Source organism: Chiroxiphia lanceolata, chromosome 21, assembly GCF_009829145.1.
Source record: "Chiroxiphia lanceolata isolate bChiLan1 chromosome 21, bChiLan1.pri, whole genome shotgun sequence".
NCBI classification, from domain to species: domain Eukaryota; kingdom Metazoa; phylum Chordata; class Aves; order Passeriformes; family Pipridae; genus Chiroxiphia; species Chiroxiphia lanceolata.
Window position 1 is genome coordinate 1,027,438 of NC_045657.1, and position 20,017 is coordinate 1,047,454.

Genomic DNA, 20,017 nt, shown 5'->3' on the forward strand with positions numbered 1-20,017 from the left:
TCCCCGGCTGCCGTCCCGGCCATCGGGCTCGTTCTGCTGCGCTGGCTTTTGTTCCAAACTCTTTGTGCAACAACTGGCTGGAGCGAGGGATCCATCCTCTCCCCATCCCGCACAATGGAGCGGGGTGAGGGTCCTGCGGCGCCCCGTGTCCCCCGGCCGCTCCCAGCCCCGCCGGGCGCCGTGGGGCGCGGGGGTGGGTGTCGGGGTGAGGGAGCACGGCCGGGGCTCCCCTGCCCGGGAGAAGTTGCATTTCACAGATGAGGTTTTGATATGCAAATGGAGATCGGTCCCAGGCCGGGGAAGGGTGATGGGTTTCATCAGCTGCCCGCTCTTGATTTATACCGACCCGAAAAAGAGCAGCTGATGATTTCTGGGTTTTTATGAGGGTTTTCTTTTGACTGAACTTTTCTTGGGCAGAAACTGAGTCAGGAGGGAATAAGACGGCGAGTTTGGGGTTTCATTACTGGAAAGCAAGAGCAGAGTGAGATGCACTGGCCATTCCTCTGGTGCAGCGTTTCTCCTCTTTCCAGTACTCACTCACTGCTTTTTAAAATGCTATTCTCTGTGAGAAGAACATCATTTTACAGTACAGAGAATGAGGTTGCAGGCCGGCTCTTTCTTTCTCCCCCCCCCCTTTTTTTTTTTTTTTTTTTTTGCAGGAGGCTTGTCCATTTAAATTAACCTTTCTCCCAGCTGGGCACACAAATGTTTTTGTTTTAGTTCAGAGAGGGTTAATTCTATTCATCTCTCGCCAAGGCCGGCCTGATCCGGGGCAGCACAATCTGCTCTTTGAGCGGGGCTGGCCAGGCAGGACCCGGGTGCCTTCTCCTGCCTCCAGCGTGAGGCTGGGACCCCCGTGTGCGGGGTCGATGGGGAGCACGAGTGGGACACCCCAGCCTGCTGTGTGCCGAGCTCACTGCTGTCCCGAGCAGGGGCTGGCACACAGAAAATTTAATCCCTGTGTTCATCGATTGTAAGTTAAAAAAAAAAAAAAAAAAGGCCCCTGAAGCAAAGGCGCCTGGTTTGGGGGTGGGCTTGTTTGGACAATGCAACGCTCTGCAGCGAGGGGGGAGTTCCTCCACTTCTGGGGCTTGATTTTCACAGGATGGTTTTCTTGAAGTAAAAACTGACAATGAAAAAAATCGTTAGGAAAAATAAGGGGAGAAAGAAACCCCAACACATCTGTTTGTGTTTGAGTCATCATCAGAGGCGAGAGGGGAGCGAGATGCTGTTGGGATTTAAGTAACACATGTGTAAGATCTCCCCCTCTGCCCTCCCTCCCCAAACAGCTGGTATTTAGCAGCTTGAGATTTAAACCCAGCTAAAGGGTGCTGCAGGGGGGTGTGATAGGGTCAGTTAATCAAGAAGCAACTAACTGGTACACAGTTGAAAAGATATTAAATATATTAATGAATTGCAGTACTGAGTGTTGCCTGTAATCTTTTTTTCAGTGACAAAAGATTTTCTTAGCTGTAAATCACATTCTGTTGTATAAATGGGATGTTTTGCTAGCAGCAGCTTGGCCTCCTCTTGCTTTCCAGCCAGACCAAATCCCAGTACCGTCTGTCCTGGGGTTTGGGTGAGGGACTGTGCCTTCACTTTTGGCCTCACTCTGGGAAATAAAGTCTTTGTTTCTCCTCCATCCTAAAGCACCGATATGGAGAATCTCACAAGCCAGCTGCACCAACACGCTGCCTGATTTCCAAGGGAAGGATTTGCTGTAGAGTTTTAAGCTGGGTCTCCAGGGATGGGGTGATCCCCTCGCAGCCTGGGGAACTGCTGGGATGCAGCTGCACCTGGTCCCCTCCTGGAATGCGGCAGAGCACTGAAGGTGCTTCCCTTCACCTGCTCGGGGTGTTTGCCCTCAGGAGTGACAGGGAGTGGTGACAGGGGCTTTGCTTGGGAGCTGAGGGTGTGTCCCCATACTTTAATGTATTTGCTGTGTATTTTACAATCTCATTCATCTGCCCTGGTGCTTTCTCTCTGTGTCTTTGCCGTGTGTTTCAGCAGGATTCGAAGGTATTTCCTTTTGGAAATGCATAGCAATTTTCTTTTAAGAATTATCAAGATTGTTCATTTTGCTGAGGGGAAAAGCAAGTCTTTTGAAAAATAAGTGTATTGCTTCTACCGTTTGCTTTATTAAATATAGAAAAGGGGAGATTCCTTCTCCTTCTCTTCCATCTTCTGTGACTCTTGTGTAACATCATCATATTCTTGGAGAATTTACATTGTATGTGGTATGAAACCTACCATGACCTCTGAAAACAATACATCCTTTAATGTGGCTTCGGGGAGGGGCTAGCGAGGGAGTAGCCATAAAAATCTTCAGGGTTCAAGATGAGGTTGAGATTTTTGTGAGTGCTTTTGTCGTAGCAGCAACTGTTTGATTTAGTGGCCCCTGCTACAATGGGTTGGGAGAACAAAGCCAGAATATCCCGTGTATGAGTTTGTTAAATGTAAGACCCATCAGGAAAATTGGGGAGGGGGCAGGGGGCAGCTTCCTCAGCTCTCCCTCTGAAATAAAACATGTGCAAGGTATTTGAAAAAAATTTCATCTCAAATACTTTGTTTCCTAATCTGCCTTGTCTTGTGTAGCTTTTGAAACTGGAGGAATGAGCGAGATGAGAAGTGACAGAGCCAGGAAGGAAGGCAGGCTTATTCACTTAAAAATGACTATCCTTAGTATGTGTTTTGATATTCTAATGAAATTTCAGGGTTAAGGGAGTTCAGAGCACCCCCAATGCAAAACTGCTTCAGATTTGCCTGTGCCTTTACCATTTCTGGGAAGTTTGCTGTGGTTCTGCCCTGGCTCTCCCGCCCTTTGCCTGCACCAAGTATTGCATTAAGTAGGGTGAAAACAAGCAAAGGTCAGGGGCAGCAAACCCGTGGGCACAGGGGAATGATGTGGGCCTGGCCATGGTCCCTGCAGGATTTTTTAAACATGTAAACCCCTAAGACTTGGTTTAGGCCATCATTTTTCATCTCCCGGTTCTGTTGGAGCGTCAGTTTGTGGGGAGTGGGGACACCTCCGTGGTCCCTGGGGCCTGTGCCTTTGTTCACAGTGAGTGACGCTGCTCTATGGCAAATTTTAATCTGGAAATGCACCCAAGGAACAGTTTCTGCGGGAGGCATGTGCAGTTCCTGTGGAGATGGGGCCATTCACAGCACCTCGCCTTGCTCCGGGGAGATGGGGACGGCGCAGGAAGGGTTCTGGTTCTCCATCGCTTTAATCGTCCAGGCTTCCCACGTTGGCCGGGTGACGGCCTTATTCTTCCCACAACAAAAAAAGCCGTGCCTGGAAATGAGCCTCCACGGGCTGCTCCGGTGAGGAGCGAGCCCTGGGTGCTCTGCCTGGTGCTGTGCCCAGCGCTGTGCCCGGTGCTGCCGTGTCCATGTGCTCCCTGCCTGGCCCGCTGTGCGAGCCGTGCTTGCCACAGGCCCTTGTCCTGCCCGACCGTGGCATGGCATTGCTGCTGACCCCGGGATTTATGGCACTGCTGTGGAGCAGGGGGAGGGCCAGGAGTTAAGCTGAGGCTGAGCTAACCCTGCAGATAGAGGACTCCTGTGTCCTGGCTAATCCCCAGCCCCCTCCCCTCGTTTATCAGATTGCTGAAGGTGGAGATTATGCACGTGGTGACTACAAAGTCATGTTTAGCTACCTCCCTTCAGAGATGCTCAGATAGCCCCACTCCTGAAATGCACCCACATTCCTTTGGGCTCAGCGCATACCTGAGGTGGTCTATCCTGTAGAACTGGGAATGTTTTGGTGTGAACCAGGGACATTTCTTCAGTTGAAGTTTGTGTTTCCTTTGTTCATCCTTCTATTTTAAGGTTTTATAACAGTGAAATTTGCAGAACAGTGCAAATGTGTGTGCTGTGCATAGCAAACCTTTTAGAGATTAACACAGATTGGTTCTGGTTTCTACTAGGTTTAAGCTCTGGAGAAAGCTGCTTGTGAGTAGGAACAGCTGCTTTAGATTTTTACTTGGCTTGTGTAACTGAATACTGGTTTCATTTCTGATCCCAGTACATTGGGCTTATTAATTTTTGTTGCATTCACATATTCTCCAGTAGTAAGAAGCTACACCTTGGCTTGTCAGCTTGCTTAGGCTTTATCAAGGCTGGAGAGGACTTTGCTGTGACTCCTACCTCCTGCTGCTCCAAAAATCCATCCTGTAGATAAGCACCTTTGTCTCAGGAAACTCCCATGCCAAATCTAAGTGAAGAAAGCCAGTGCTGAAGTGAGGTTGACCCATCTCATCTTCACGAGCCAGCGCTGTCCTGAGGTTGGGGTTTTTCAAGGTCTGTATCCAAAGGGGAACAGAGGGTGTGGGCAGCACCCCAGACACGATGTGGATTTGTGCAGTTGTGTATCTGCCCAGTCTGAGCTTCTCCATTCGCTCCCAGTGCCACCTCCCAGGTCCTGCTTCAGCTGTGGGAATTTCTGCCTGCTGGCAAAGGCACCGTCCTGCCTTTAAGCCAAGAAACACTGGAAACAATCCGGTTCAACCAGCATCCCTAGGAAATGCATGACTGAGTGAGAGACAGCAGTGTGTGGTTCCTTTCTGTTCCTTGGTGCCTCTGCCTTGCTGGGGCAGAGGGATCCGGTCATTTGGGTAATGCCTGTTTCACATTTGGGAAAGCCACCCCGTGGAGAGTCCTGGAATACTGCAGGTTTGCTGGAATAGCCCCACCTATGCAGTGCAGCTCTGTTTGCAGCTGTTGGGATATTAATGGGTGAAAATGCAGGGTAGGGGTTGGAGGCAGCTTGGCCTGGCATGAGAGGGGTTAAAGTGCTGAGTGTGAAACATCTGCTGGAGGAAAAGCTTCTGGTGCAACTTGCTGACATTATTTTAGGCTAGATGGCTGTTGGTGTGAACCAAAGTTTGGACCTTCCTATGCAATACAAGGTGATGAGGATTCTGGGTTAACTACCTGGTGTCTTTACCATCATTTACTTTTTCCTTTCTTTTTGATATCTATGTCTGGAGATCTCACTGAGCCAGGCATCGTCCCTGCACTCTCTCACAGGCAGTGTTAGTCTTAAAATTCTGAATTTAATGTGACAGCTCCTGTTGTGGGGAGCCCTGCAATTTACATTTTTTGTTGTCCAAAGGTCTTCCAGAGATTTGGAAAAGGATGAGTAAAATCACATCACTGTGGCTTGACTGTGCAATGGTTTCTGTAATGGTGTTCTCTGGTTCTGGGCGGTGACTTGTGCTGTGGGGCTGTTTGAAGCCCGGAGGTGCTTGCCCCCAGAACATGCGAGGTGTGACAGGATTTCACTGGTGTGTGCCCGGCACAGTTCCTGTATTTGCACACCCTGGTCTGTGCTGCTGAGGATGGGACACCTTAGACCCTTTTTCCCATCCAGCTTTCTGGGTGAGCCGGTGCCGTGCTTGGCCTCACGGGTGTCAGTCTGGGCAGGCCACAGTGTGCTGAGCCTTCCCCACCCCCTCAGGAGAGTTTGTGATCCCTCGGTGACGCCGCTTTGTCCACTCAGAGTCTTTGCTCTTGCCTTGCAGATGAGCGGGTGGATCAGCGAACCTGCCTGATCTGCGGGGACAGGGCGACGGGGCTGCACTATGGGATCATCTCCTGCGAGGGCTGCAAGGGCTTCTTCAAACGCAGCATCTGCAACAAGAGGGTCTACAGATGCAGCAGGGACAAGAACTGCGTCATGTCACGCAAACAGCGCAACAGGTGCCAGTACTGCCGGCTGCTCAAATGCCTCCAGATGGGAATGAACCGGAAAGGTAACGAAAACAGGGCCTTTTGTGGGTGGAGGTACAGAGTGGGACCGGTGTTAGCAGCGTGTGCTGCCCCTCCCTCAGCTGCCGTTCTGTGTTGCAATTCTGCCTCTAAAACTCTTTGACGAGGAAAAATGAAACTTCAGCAAAATCGTGCAAGGATTAAAAATTGTGCACAGATACAAAATTCTGAACTACTTCATTACTGTGTTTGAGCCACAATCTCTGTAAATTGAAACTGTGAATAAATATTTGGAGAACTGATCTATATGATTTAGGGAAGGTAATAGTTCCTTCCTGACAGATCTGTCCTTCCATTGCTTACCCTGAGCGAAGTGGTCACTATTTCTAGGCTTCAATCTGCTAACGTGGCAAGAATGAAAGTGTTTAATCAGGCCTTTAAAATCCCAAGAGATCTGGACCAGACTTTACCTGTTTGCTGCAGTGAGAGCTTAGACCCACAGCTCCTGCCCAGGGGTAAAGTGTTAGGGTCTTCACTGACCACCCACTCTGGTTAAAACAGGTGTGTTCTGGGTTAGGGACAGCCACCTCTTGGTCCCCACGTGTGCAGAGGTGACAGAATGCTGTGGTACCACCTTCAGGATGGAAAGTCTGAAATAGCTCAGAAATTAGTAATAGTGAATAGACTGGGGTTGTTTTCAATGTCATGTCTCTGCTCTTCCATCTTTTGTCTGTTTAACCTCTGGAATTGCTGGTACCCATTAAAAGCAGGGATTTCTTGGTTTGATGGCAGAAGTGGGAGCTGCTGGTGCTCTCCCTGGCAGGGCAGTGGGGTGGTGGAGGGACCCCCTTTCTCCTGCCAAACAGTAGTGTCACCTTATGGTTTTAGATGTGGTCGTTGATGCCTCCAGGCCATCACTCATGCAAAAGCCTTCTGTCAGAGGCACTGAAACTTCCATAAATCCCCTGCAAATCCACCAGGATCTTCCTTAGAAAATGCATTAGGGGCCGAGATGGAGAGCTGGCCTCAGGCCCACGGTGGTCAGGGAGTGGGTTGGTGGGGCAGGTGGTGTCAGGGGTGGGTTGGGGTCCGGGGGGGCCCAGGACCCCCTTTTTTGGGGTCAGGGGTGGGTTAGGGTCCGGAGGGGCCCAGGACCCCCTTTTTGGGGGTCAGGGGTGGGTTGGGGTCCGGGGGCCCAGGATGCCCTTTTTGGGGTCAGGGATGGGTTGGGGTCCGGGGGGGCCCAGGACCCCCTTTTTGGGAGTCAGGGGTGAGTTGGGGTCTGGCGGGTCCAGGACCCTGTTTTTGGGGGTCAGGGGTGGGTTGGGGTCAGCGGGGGCCCAGGATGCCCTTTTTGGGGTCAGGGGTGGGTTGGGGTCCGGGGGGGCCCAGGATGCCCTTTTTGGGGTCAGGGGTGAGTTGGGGTCAGCGGGGGCCCAGGATGCCCTTTTTGGGGTCAGGGGTGGGTTGGGGTCCGGGACCCCCTTTTTGGGTGACCCGCGGGGCCGCAGCGCCACCTGCCGGCGCCAAGAGCCGCCTGTCCTGCTTCCCTCCTCCTCCCTGCCTTGCCTTGTTTCCTCCTCCTTCCTTACCCATTCACTGCATGAAATTCAGTCCCCACCGGTGAAGAAGCTGAGAATCTTCTGAGTCACAGTTAGCAGTAAAATATCTTGGAAAATGAGATAAATTCCCCCAGAAAGGGGAAACTGATTCTGTAGTTCCATTAAGTTAAAAAAACCTAAAGGGGGTAACAGCAGTTGTCAGTCACCAGGACCTTTCCTCGCGTGCTGTGTCTTGCTTGGGTGGATGGTTGGGATTTGGGGAGGTGCAGTTCAGGTCCCGGTGCAGGGAGTGTACATCTCTGCCCTGGCTGAACCTGTGTGCACTCCCTGAGCTGCAGGCACAGCCCTGAGGCACCGAGGAGAATTTGAGCTGAGGGAATCCAAAAGCAAGCAGCAACGTGGCTCTTCTGGGGCGGAAGTTTTTCCTTAAATTCTGTGTCATTTTCTGCTCTGGGAGGGCCTCCTGCAGCCCCGAGTGCCAAGCAGGGTGAGGCCACGCAGCCACAAGGTCACCGTGCAGCTGGGGAGAGCCTCCTGCCAAGTCTGGCCAGGTCGTACTGGGAAAGAGATTGGGACCTGATAAACGGGGGACCCAGCCCAGGAGGGGAGGCACACGAGCAGGGCTGTCCTCGAGTGCTGTGCTGCTGCAGAGCTGCTCTGTCACTGCAGAGGAAAGCAGAGGGAGGAGGAAGGTAGAGAAGCTGCTCCAGGATAATCCCTTTAATTAGACTTCACTAAAACTCCCTGGAAACTGTTTGAAGAGCCTTAAAAATGCAGCTGCTGTACTGAGAAACAAGACCGCCCTTCTGAAATGGAACTACACGGCTCAACCTGGTAACTTGAATTTTAAATGATGGCTTTGCAAGAGACTGACAGGGTCAAACATCTCCCCTCCATTTTCTGTAGTGGCTGTAGGAGTGACCCTCTGAAGTGACAGCAGGGTCAGCAGTCACCAGTGAAGTGCTTTGTCTCTGTGTTGGTGGCAGTGCTGCTCGGTGTCTCTCCAGGTTCTGGCTCGTGGTGGTTCACAGGGCTGTGGGCAGTGGAGTGAGACGTGCTGGCCTTCACATCTCATTTTCCAGCAGTCTGGCCATTGGTTGGGTTATATGCAGGGATGAAGTAGGGTTCCTTGCCATGTGCCACTTCTCTGTGGAATTATGCTGGAATTAATTGGGATAAAGGATTGCTATTCCTTCATCACCTGTCACTCAAGGATCACATGAAGAAACCAAAGTACCTGAGTAATGCTTGTAGCCCCATCGATGTGTCTGTGCCCTTTGGGGTGAGGAACATGGTGTGTGCTGCTCAAGGTTTCCTGTGCCCTGGAAAGCACTGGAGATTTCTCTGTAAACTTCTTTGATGAAAAAATTGAACCTTTTAAGGTAGAAAGATTTTTTTTTCAAAGTAAGTAGATACCTTCTTATGTACTTCTGGAATACCCAAAGTAATGTTTCTCACCAAGGTTTGGTTGTTTCTTCCAGCAATCAGAGAGGATGGCATGCCAGGAGGCAGAAACAAAAGCATTGGACCTGTCCAGGTGGAGCACGTCTGGCTGTCTATCCCCGGTTCTCGCCTCCCCTGGTCGTGGCACACGGCTCAGACCGTGGTGCTGGGCTCGCACCGTGGCAGCAGCTCGGCCTGGGATGGGGCTGTGGCTGTTTCAGTGAGTCTCTGTCATCCCTGCCCGTGCCTTCTGCCAGCCTGGCAGGGCTTTGACTCTCCACAGGTGTTAGAAATGCGTGTGAAGTGTAGATTTGTAAATAGAGCTCGGTGCTGCCTGTCCCAGGGGGGACCCGGCGCGGTCCCAGGGTGTCACGTGCACCCCTGGGCAGCCTCACGGCACCCTGTCCTTTGTGAGCTGCACAAGGACGTCTGTCCCTCCATGGCTCCCAGTAAATCTCTGGCTGCCTGCTGCAATCCCTTCAGTTGTAGCAAGCGGGGCACCAGTAAATGTCTCTCTGATTGATGGTGCAGCTTGTCCAGAGATGCCTTGTAAAGCGCGAGGTAATTCAGCACAGCAGCTTGTGCTGCATGCGTGAGAAATGATGGCCATTTCCAGCTCACTTCTGGAAAAGGGGGCTTTTAAAAGTTTACTGTTTATTTTAACAAAACAGAAATAACACTGAAAGCATTTTCTGTGAGTCTAAGTGCCTGGGAAAGACCAAACCCAAACGGTGAGAAGCCAAGCAGCCGCTCTGGCTGCACAGTGAGTGGCTCTGTGGGGAGAGCTGCACAGTGCAGCCGTGCCTGGGGTCAGCGCCAGGGAGAGCCTACCTCAAACAACAGAAATCCTCCTTGCTGTTTGCAAGCATCACATTTATAACAGCATTAGTTACTGGTTTTAAAAGCCTGTTTTAATCTGTTGAAGAACAACAAACATTTAATTTCTGACCAGGTAACAGTTTTCACTTCTCTCTGAGCAGTGCAGCTGCACTACACCAGCAGCCTTTGCTCACCAGAGTGGACCCTTGCTCCTCTGAGGTGTTTGTGATCTGTCCCTGCTGGACCAGAGGTTCTGCTGTCACTTCCATTTCCTGAGCTGAGACTGTTTAGATACTGCACTCCCCAGGTCCTGTACCTGAGTGAGCCCATCGAGTTCTTCTGCAAGAGTGGAATAAACTGTCTGAGCAATTTTTGGCCCTTGAAAATGATGTTCAGGGTTCACTGCACTTTCTTGTCACATGTTGACTCGAGGTCTTCCAACGGTTTGTGACAGCCTCACTAAGAGACATGCACAGAATAGGAAAAAAAAACCCTCTCAAAACTTTTATGTTGCATTTTCCCCACTACTGGTGCAACATTCCTCCAGGACCGTGTCCAGCTCTTTCTTGAAACTTCATATTTCAGTGAACTCGATTTTAAATTTTTTTTAGTCCATTTTAGCTTCATATATGTTATTCTCTAATACTTGTTTTAAGTATTAGGTGGTTGATTACTACTTCAGGTGGCAACTGGTTCTTAGCTGAGGAAAAATAGAGAACTATGGTTCCCTGTAAATGTTCTCCTTGCTGATTTATATGTGTCACCTTGCTTCTCTCAATTGCTTTATCAAACCAGAGCCTGCCCCGCCTTCTGTTTCTTTCCCTCTGCCAGTCCTGAGTGATGTTCCTGATGCACTGGCCTCAATTACTCCCAGGTTTTTCACGGTGTGACAGTGGCTGATTTACAATGTCCATCTGACATCACCTTTTCACGTGTCCATTCCTGTCTGCTGCATTACCATCACTTGAATGGTACTGCAGGAACTGGGGGTCACCACGATTAGCTGTAAATAGAAGTTTTCATGTATGTTGTTAAATGCAAAGGAAGGATGTGGTACCTGCAGGAGGGGCGGAGGGGGTCAGCCCTGTTGGATGTGACTGAACAGTCAAGGTGTTCACAGGCAGAGAGAGGCTCTGCCTTTCTGTTATCAGCCAAAGTAACCATCATGTCCTATATTTGACAGATATCAGAGGAAGAGATTGAGAGAATTATGTCTGGGCAAGAATTTGAGGGAGAGGCAAACATGTCATGGAGCAACAACGGAGACAGTGACCATAGTTCCCCTGGAAATGGAGTTTCTGAGAGCAACCAGCCTTCACCTGTTTCTACACCATCTTCAAGGTGGGAATGACCTCTGGAAGAATTTGGTGTTAGAGGAATCTTGGTTGTCTTTCTCTGAGTAATACTTGGGGTCAATGTAGGAAAAACACACGAGTGCATCTTTGTGTAAACTGGGCATAGCAGGTTCCAACTACCTCTCTGTGTTTTATGACAGGACTGGATTGAAAAGAATTGAACTGGGAGGTGAGATGCTTGTGAGCAGATGAAGAAAGGCAATCTTGAGTTAAATTTGAAATGTATCTCAATTTGTATTTGATCATACTTTCTGCAGATCACGGGTACTTGATTACCTTTCACTGCTCACTCTGCATAAACTCTTTTTCTGCACCGTGCTCAGATTTTGAAAATAAAAGACTCCATTTAGGTTAATAATTGGTGGTGTTTAATATTAAAGTCTCTTACTGTGAGTGCAAACCTCTTGATGCAGTGAGAATCTCAGACCTGATCCCATCTGCTTTCAGCTGCATCTTAAGCATGGCCATGTTTGTGTTCACTGGCTGTGGAAGTACTTAATGTACAATCCCAAATTCTGACCCTTTCAGGAAGCTGGGCTGGAAAGGCTGTGCACAGGTAGGTTTCTGCTTTGCTCCCTGAATGGCAGCTCAGCAGCAGCTCCCAGATCTCCATTAACCAGTGCCTGGCTGGGCTCAACGTGCAGCCAGAGCATGACTTCTGATCTGCACATTCAGTTATTTCCAAGGCAGGGTTTAAATACAAAGGCATTTCCCGTTCTGTTTGCTTTCCCTGTTTTTATTAGTGTTTCTGAAAGAGCTGGACGCAACGTTGTAATGAATCAAGTGGAATTTTTGGGGTATATTGAAGAGCTTTTCCTTTTCCAGTAGGTCCGTGGAGCTGAACGGGTTCGCCGCACTCAGGGATCAGTACATCGGCACGCCGGTGTCCACGCACTACCAGTACCTCCCGCACCTTTTTAGCTACTCTGCTCACTCGGCCCTGGTGCCCCCCCAGACGCGCAGCCTGGACCCCCAGTCTCACAGTCTGATCAACCAGCTGGTGTCTGCCGAGGACCTGGAGCCGCTGGGGACGCCGATGCTCATCGAGGACGGGTCAGTGTGTACCCGGCTCGGCGCCGGGGCTGCGTGTTCCTGCTGGGATGTGGGGCCACGGGTACCCTGGGAGGTGCAGCTGCACAGTGCAGGCAGCAAACCAGGCCCCATCCACGGGTATCCTGTGCCCTTGCCTGGTGCTGGAGCTGGGGTGCATGGACTTGGGATGGGGTTCCAGGCTATGTGGCCTGGCCAGGCTGGGTGCTGGTGAGTTGGGTGACCCCTGGGGTTGGGGGGGGATGCCCTCATAGCCCCCAGTTGGGCAGGGTGGGTGCTCACCATCCTGGCTCCCATCACCAGGTGACACCCTGGGCAGTGGCACGTTGGCCACTTGAACACAAATTCCTGTGCGTTTGCCTTGTTTTCAAGTGCCTCGTCAGGTGATGTCATTCAATGTTTTTAATGTTTTTTGCCTTTGTTTTAACTGTGCCTGCAGGTATAAAGTGACCCAGGCAGAGCTGTTTGCATTGTTGTGTCGTCTGGCGGATGAATTGCTTTTCAGGCAGATTGCTTGGATCAAGAAGCTGCCGTTCTTCTGCGAACTCTCCATCAAGGACTATACCTGCCTGCTCAGCTCTACGTGGCAGGAGCTGATCCTACTCTCCTCCTTGACTGTTTACAGCAAGCAGATCTTCGGTGACCTGGCAGATGTCACCTCCAAGTACTCTCCCTCTGACGATGAGCTGCACAGGTGAGATGTCAGGCTGAGCCCAGGGGTAAGGCAGTGAGATCTAGAGATGGAGGAGCCGTGGGAAGGACAGTGGTCAGGTGCTCTGTGACCACCTCTCTTGTCACTTTGCCTGCGCCTGTTTTCCTTTTCTGATTTTTAGGGAACAGTTGTTCCAGGCTTAGAAAGCACACCGTGATTTGTCAGTGCTGGATCACACCTTCCTTCTGCAGGGAAAGGGCCATGGTGCAGCATGGTGCTCTGAATTTCCCTTAGCAATGCTGTTGTCCTCCAGCACAGCCCTACAAAGCACCTTTTTATGAGGACAGTAAAACTAACCAACACTTTTGGTAACCCTGAGATAGCGGAAAGAAAGTTTATTTAAAAACTCATTGGGCTAGTGGAAAGGCCGTTCACAAAACTGGTTATCTGTATTATCAAAGTGTTCATTATTAATTGCTTTTTTGTTGTTTTGATTACATAAATTTAAAAATGTTGCAACTTAGCTCTTGTTTTTTCCATGGTACAGACTGTCTGATGCTCTGGGGAACTTGCCTTTCATTTATCATTTTGGTCAGGGTGTTGTTTTTTTGGTTTGGATGTTTTGTTTTGTAGTCTTGGTGCCAGACAAATTCTCCTTTTGGTAGTAGAGTCACAATCTCACAATATTCTGGCAGAATAGGTAGGATTTAGGGAAACTGCTACCCACCCTCCCCTTAAACACCTGCCTCGTGTGCTCTGCCCTCGCTGGGCTCGGCGGTGCTGCCGGAGTCACCGGGGATCCGATGTCTGATGAGCAGGGATTTACAACACTGCTGTGCTCCTCAGCCATTGTGGTGTCTCACAGCTCTCTGAGATACCTTTGTGCATCTGTTGTGACAACCAGAGGCGCTGGTGGGCTGAGACCACAGTGGAGTGGAGAGCTGGCCCCAGGTGTCTCATTTCCTGGGGCAGGTTCCTCCGTGCCGCTGTTCTGCCTGACCATTCATCGTGCATCTGGTGCTGCTTCTGCAAGGAGCAGTGAGGGTCATAGAAAACCACAATGACACTTGGTCCTGCATTCAGCTGTCCTTTTGTTCCTGCTGTCCTGGTCAGAGCCTCACGAGGGAAGTGTTTCTTTCATTTTGGGTTTGTGATAAATACAAGTGAGGGCTAAGACAGAGACACAAAGGAGGAATCCTCGCCCTGCAGAAACCGGCAATTCAGAGCTGGTCGCCTCTAAGGTCCTTCAGAGAAGATCTGTGCACATGGATGAAAATAGGTGTTCTTGGGAGAGGAATGCTTCTGCAGTCTCTTCTGATTTAGCTTTTCAAGTATCATTGTCATTAGTAACCTGGGAGAATGCACACCCAAAAAGCCATTTAGCAGGAAGTTGCATAGATGTGGGGTCTCAAGCTGTGTGGCTCCCTCACTCTTGTCTTCATGGTCCTCCAGCCATAGCTTCACTGTCTGCCAGCAGCAGTGGGATAGCTCCCTATCAAAAGCAGTCGTGAAAAAGCCAGTCCCTTCAGATTTGAGAGGGGCTCTTTTGGAGAGGTGTCCAACGCGTTCGGAGAGCCCCTGGTTCCTCCGACATTGATCCATAATGACTGCAAAACAAACTTCAGAGATGGTTGGAGAAATCTCACTGAGCAGGGATAGTCTGGCACTTCAGGGTTAATTTCTGCTCTTAACGAAATGACAAGAGCAATGCTAATGCCTAGGTGACAAACAAAGGCATAGGATGAGCTCCCCAGCCCCTGTGTTTTAATCGCTTCTAACAACTGGCTAAACGTTCTGTTAGCCTGCTAGATCAAATGTTTTCTTTTATTGTGCTGTTTTTCTGAAGATGAATATGAAATGAATAGACTCCTGACCTCCCCCAGCACTCCTGATAGTGCTTCCCTTCCCTCTCCTCCCCAACTGATCCCGATAACTCCCAGCCAGAAACTCGCCTGGTGTAAACTGCGAGGAAAAGTGTGGAGGAGTCAGTCCTCGAGAAGAAATAGGGCTGTGAAAAACAGAATAGCTTTGTTTGAAAGGGGGGAGGAAAGTATGTGCAGAAAGTAAGACAGTTCAACTGAAGGAATGAGAGAAGAGCTCTCCTGGATTTATGAAGTGATGAGTGGCTGGTAAAAATGTGCATGCTCTAAAAACAATTAAACCCAACAGACGACTGAGTGGTCTTTGTGCTCATTAACTTCTTGAGCTTTGCAATCTTGCACCTGCAAGATTTTTAATGTCAACTGGAGAGCAAGAAAACTTGTACAACTTTAGATTAGCCGACAAGGCTTTCATCACTTACAATATTACTTTCTTGAAGAAGTGACCTGGAGTTCAGACAGCTTGTTTTCACTTCGCAGAGGTTGAACTCCACCATGCATTTTACAAATAACTTTGAAGTAAACAAACACACATGCCAAAATAAGGTATTATTCAGTGAAAAGGTTCTATTTCTGTTCTATTCAGAGATGGCTTGCTGGCTGTGCTCTTGTGCTTTGTGCTGCACAATGCCAGAGGACGCTGAAGCTTCCCGAAACACTTCTGTCCCACTTCTGAGCACTTTTTAATATGTGGTTTCTTTGAAGCCGGGGGTGTTGCTGTGAGATGTGTTCCTGAGAGGCCGTTCTGGTCCTGAGCAGGTGTCGGATGGTCTGGAGGTACCTGCAGACACCGGCAGCCCTCCACACCCTCCTGCTCTGCTCCAGCCTGGTCCTTACCCCGTGGCTTAGTCATGGTGCACACGTGGGGTATTTACTCCTGAAGAGGCCTGTCACCTGCTTCAGCAGGAGGACCTGGTTCTGCAACCACAAAATCTCCATCAGGCATTTTCTCAGGAGACTTTTGGAAGATTTGCATTCCCTGTGCATCAGTGTGCCCTGTCCTACCCACCTCTGTCACTGGCTCTGCTGCAGATTCCTGGCTCCATCAAACCCATCTCCACTGTCAAAGCAGCCTGGTGGTGAACTGAATCACCAAGAGATGTTTTTTTGCTATAAATACCTGTTATCAGTCAAGTCTGTGGACTTCCCATCCCTAGTGTGACTATGCTGGATGGGGCTCTGAGTAACACAGTCTAGTAGAAGGTGTCCCTGCCTATGGCAGGTGGATGGAATGAGATGATCTTTGAGATCCCTTCCAACCCAAACCATTCAGTGATTCTATGATTCTAAGTTTGTAACTGAGACATTTTCCTCCTTACTTCTACTTTAATTTAATAATGCCAACAGACTTCGGGCAGTTTTGATGGCAATTTTTTTTTAATTCTCTTGCAAGATGTTAAAATCTCTGAATACTTTAAAAAGCTTCTTGCCTTTATTGTACAGTCCACGTGCTGCATGTGCTGATGTGTGGTCTCTGTCCCGCAGATTCAGTGAAGAGGGGATGGAGGTGATGGAGCGCTTGATCTACCTCTTCCGCAAATTTAACCAGCTGAAGGTCAGCAACGAGGAGTATGCCTGTATGAAAGCCATCAACTTCCTCAATCAGGGTGAGTCTGCAGAGAGGGACTCTGAAACAGTCCAAGCAGTCATTGCTTCCCTGGTGGGAAATGGGAGGAAGGGTCCAGGAGCCAGGAAGATGCTCAAGCCCTGAACGCTCGGTGTGTCTGAGCCATCGTGCTCACACACGGGATGCTTGGTTGGGTACCCACGTGGAGAAACCTGGAATGGGATGAAGTTTTTATTGCCTTTAAATATAGGCAGCAGACGTGTCATCTGAAAATATTACTGCTTTAGGTAACTGTTTAGTTAATTGCCTAAATGATGCTTTAAAACCAGTTAATTTGCATGGCTTTTTTTTCTGAAGTAAATGATGACTACTTGCATAACAACCTTCCAAAGATTCACAGCTAGAAAATGTATTTGTTCATTTTTGTGCTTTAAAGGGTGAATTTGTAAAACCAGTACTCCCTTTTTTAGAGCTTTTCTGACTCTTTAAAATATTTACCTCGAGGATATCCTTAGATCACTTAGCTGGATTCCTGCATTTTAGGTTCAGTACCTAAATCTGACTCTTCACAGTGAAAGGTGATCAGGGATGGAGTATTTATGTGCAAGCCATGAATTCAGCCTAGGAAAGGGCTGTAAATCTGCTGATTAAGCAGCACAGTAAAGCTGGTAGTCCTGGCTACTTCAGGACCTGGGCATTTCAAAATCCATGCAGAGGCAATGCTCAATAGATGGTGTTCGTCTGTAATTTTGGAAATAAATGTCCCCAAAGTATTCTGTACTGTGAAAGATAGTTGCAGTCTGTAAAAATGTGCTGCAGACTCCCTCCTCCCCCACTCATTTCCAGCAGGAGATAGTGCTGACACTTCATCTGTGCCGGGTTTGAGGTTCCGGTTTGCTTCCCTGGGCAGTTTCCTGACACTGGATAATGCACTTCTCGAGCTGTCTCCATTGTTTTCCAAAATGTATTTCATTAACTTCCTGTCTTCTTTATTTTAGTTGAAGTTTGCAATTTTTTAAGTGAATACCTGAGACTTATTTTAAAAGTCAGCTTTTGGGCAGTAGATGAATGCCTCTTCCGTCAGATGGTCCCACACGTTCCGAGCTGCTCCGAGGACCTGCAGCTCCCTTGCTGTGCCAGGTCCTCCCCAGGCCCCAGCAGGGTGCCCACACTGTTGGTCACGGTGCCAGTGGCCCTTCTTGCCTGTCCCTTTGTCCTTTGTGTGTGTCGCCCTGACCATGGCCAAAGCTAAATTCAAAATAAGAAATGGACAAGTTTGTAAAGCTCTTGTGAGATAATTCATAAGCAGATGGGGAGAGATGTGGTGATACCTTGAATTATAGAGCTGAGCACTGTCCTCAGCCAAGATGGTACAGCTAAAACAGCGTGTTCCTGCCTGAGAAGGTGTTGCACTGATCTGCTGTGAGGACTGAACCCTGACACACGGCCCACGTTGTGCCAGGCAGGCATTTCAGGTTGCTGGAGCTGTTATCTCTGAGAGCATTCATTGAGCTGCAGGTGAGCAGCTTAGGACATTAGCTGTTCTCTTCCCCCTTTGTGGAGGGAAATCCTGTATCCAGACATGCATGTAAGATCCACGATGCAGGCATGGCAGGAGGGGAGTTGGGAATTTTAGTGTTGGTGTAACTGGGTGCTGGAAGCCGCTCTCTGAAGCAGTGACCCAGCTCAGAGTGACAGAAATCAGTCGTCCTGAAGAAGAGGCCGTAAGTGGAGGCTGCTGCTGTTCTGGGGTATTTTTGTCATGTTTCATTGCTGTATTGTGTTCCCTTCCAGACATCAGGGGGCTGACCAATGCATCCCAACTGGAGCAGCTGAATAAGCGGTACTGGTACGTTTGCCAGGACTTCACGGAGTACAAATACCCACACCAGCCAACCGCTTCCCGGATTTAATGATGTGTTTGCCAGAGATACGATATATTGCAGGTAACTCCTTGAGCTCTCTCCCAGCGGGATCATGTGCAAGTTTGAGATGTGCTTTTAAAGAAATTAATTTATAACGGTGAATTCTTGTTGACTTTGGTGGAGGATGTTTGTGTGGGACCTTTTACTGTCGGAGCTTCTTGCCCATCTTTAAGCCCACCCAGCCAGAGTGGCAACTGGCAAGGTGTCCTGGTGATGATGGTGGGCACAGGGTTCCTTCCTGCTCCAGGAAGATGTGCCTGGCTCTGACCTGACACCCTTTAAGTACTTTGGTCAGGTTCTCCTTTTCTTTCTTTCAATCCCAACTCAGAGGCATTTTGTCTCAAATGGGTGTAATCCTGGTTTGAGTAGTTATCTCATAAGAACTTGAGAGATCCCTGAAATGCTGCTGAATTAAGGAGAAGGTGATCAGAGCAGTGGACAGAACTGCAGTGTAACCCCCCAGCTCATTTGGACCTCAGAAATCCGCAGGTGAATCCTCAACTGCAGTTGTCGCTAATTAGATCTCCAAGGTCTGGTGTTACTAAAACTGTTGTTCCTGCATGTTATGGCAAAGGAGGGATACTTGCCTCCCCGTGTCCAAGGCTCCATATGCTTTATCCTACTCCGTCATAACGAACTAGATAATAATCTCAGAGTAGCTCTCGTAATTTACTCATGGAGACCAACAAGGGGGTTTGAGGAGAGATGGGATTTAGTCCTTCCCACTTTCTATAAATACTACTCCATTGGGGACAAATCATTTTGATCTGACTTTGCCCATTTATTTTGCTTTCTATTCAGTAAATAATAAATCACATTGTGTCCAAATGAATATCAAATGTCTAATGTAGCTGTAGGATGATTAACTGTTTCTCTGAGAGGTTCAAGGTAAAACCATCTCCAGCACTGCTGGCTTAGGTGTCTCTGAAATCTGATTCAGGAGTGGCTGCTAACTCTGGTTTCTTTCTTACCAGGAAAAATGGTGAATGTCCCCCTGGAGCAGCTGCCTCTCCTTTTTAAGGCTGTTCTACATTCCTGCAAGACGAGTGTGAGCAAAGAGTGAGCCCAGCTGGCCCCCGGCCGGTGCCTTACGCTGTGAGCTGGCTCACCCCGGAGAGGGGCAAACGCCATCCAGACAGGAGATGGGCAGGGGCGTCCCTGCCCTTGTAGCAAGAATATTTTTGTTTGTTTTTGTTTTTTTACTCTTTTTCCTATATATTTATTTCACGACAGAGTTGAATGTATGATCTTCAACACGATGCACATGGTTCTGTAGGAATGCAGCAGATGCATTCTCCAGCGGTTTACAGAATGTGAAGATGTTTAATGTTACAGTGTTTGTTAGGGTTAGTTCTTTTGTATTTGAGGCTGGGGACCGAGATGACTAAGACTACCTCAAGGAGAAGATGCTGTTCAGGCACTGCTCTTTCCATGATTTATATCCAAAAGCATTTGTCGTAGAGAGCAAACGGCCTCACCGCGTCGACAGAGCTGTTAGTATCCCAAAGGGACGACTTTGGAGAAGTGGGTAATAGAGAAGTGCCAAGCTTTTTTCTTTAAATTTAATTTTAAAAAGGCAGGGAGCAGAGAAGAAGGAGAAGTCTGTCTGTGCAGTCGGTTTCTTTTCCCCTGGCAGTTTCCAGACGCAGGTTTCCCAGTGGGATGGCAGTGTCTGGAACTGTGAGGGGCTTGCTGCCCCTGTCCCCCTCTGTGGGGAGCAGCCCCTCCTGGCCAGCTGCCCTCTCACTATTCCCACAATACGTTCCAATTCCACTGAAATTTTGTTCCTGCAGTTCGTAGCAGGCTCCTGGCATTACACAAAGGTGCTCTTGTTGCTAGAGAACTGCAAGTACTTTCACTTCCTTAACATCCATTTTAGATTCACAAAAGCAGGAAAAACCTACTTAGAGAAGAGTCAGGATTGCCCCCCCTTATTGTGTTCATCTGAGGTGGTACCTGACTCTTGAGGCTTCTGCAATGCAGCAGTCCCCATTTCTAGGAGCAGTTCATGTACCCTGTGGTTAAATGTGACCTGTGTAATGGCTTGGCTTT

At 49.1% G+C, this 20,017-nt stretch overlaps 1 protein-coding gene across 1 annotated transcript in view; it reads left to right on the forward strand.

Annotated features, from left to right (window-relative positions):
* The window catches only part of NR6A1 (nuclear receptor subfamily 6 group A member 1), a 71,104-nt gene extending 51,937 nt beyond the window's left edge, over positions 1–19,167 (forward strand). Inside the window, 9 exon segments of the mRNA XM_032708029.1 lie at positions 5,526–5,756; positions 8,756–8,811; positions 10,720–10,877; positions 11,717–11,944; positions 12,381–12,635; positions 15,959–16,080; positions 17,835–17,933; positions 17,936–17,986; positions 18,940–19,167. Coding sequence (XP_032563920.1) covers positions 5,526–5,756; positions 8,756–8,811; positions 10,720–10,877; positions 11,717–11,944; positions 12,381–12,635; positions 15,959–16,080; positions 17,835–17,933; positions 17,936–17,986; positions 18,940–19,028 — 1,289 coding nt within the window. The 3' untranslated portion in view covers positions 19,029–19,167.
* The last annotated feature ends 850 nt before the right edge of the window (positions 19,168–20,017 follow it).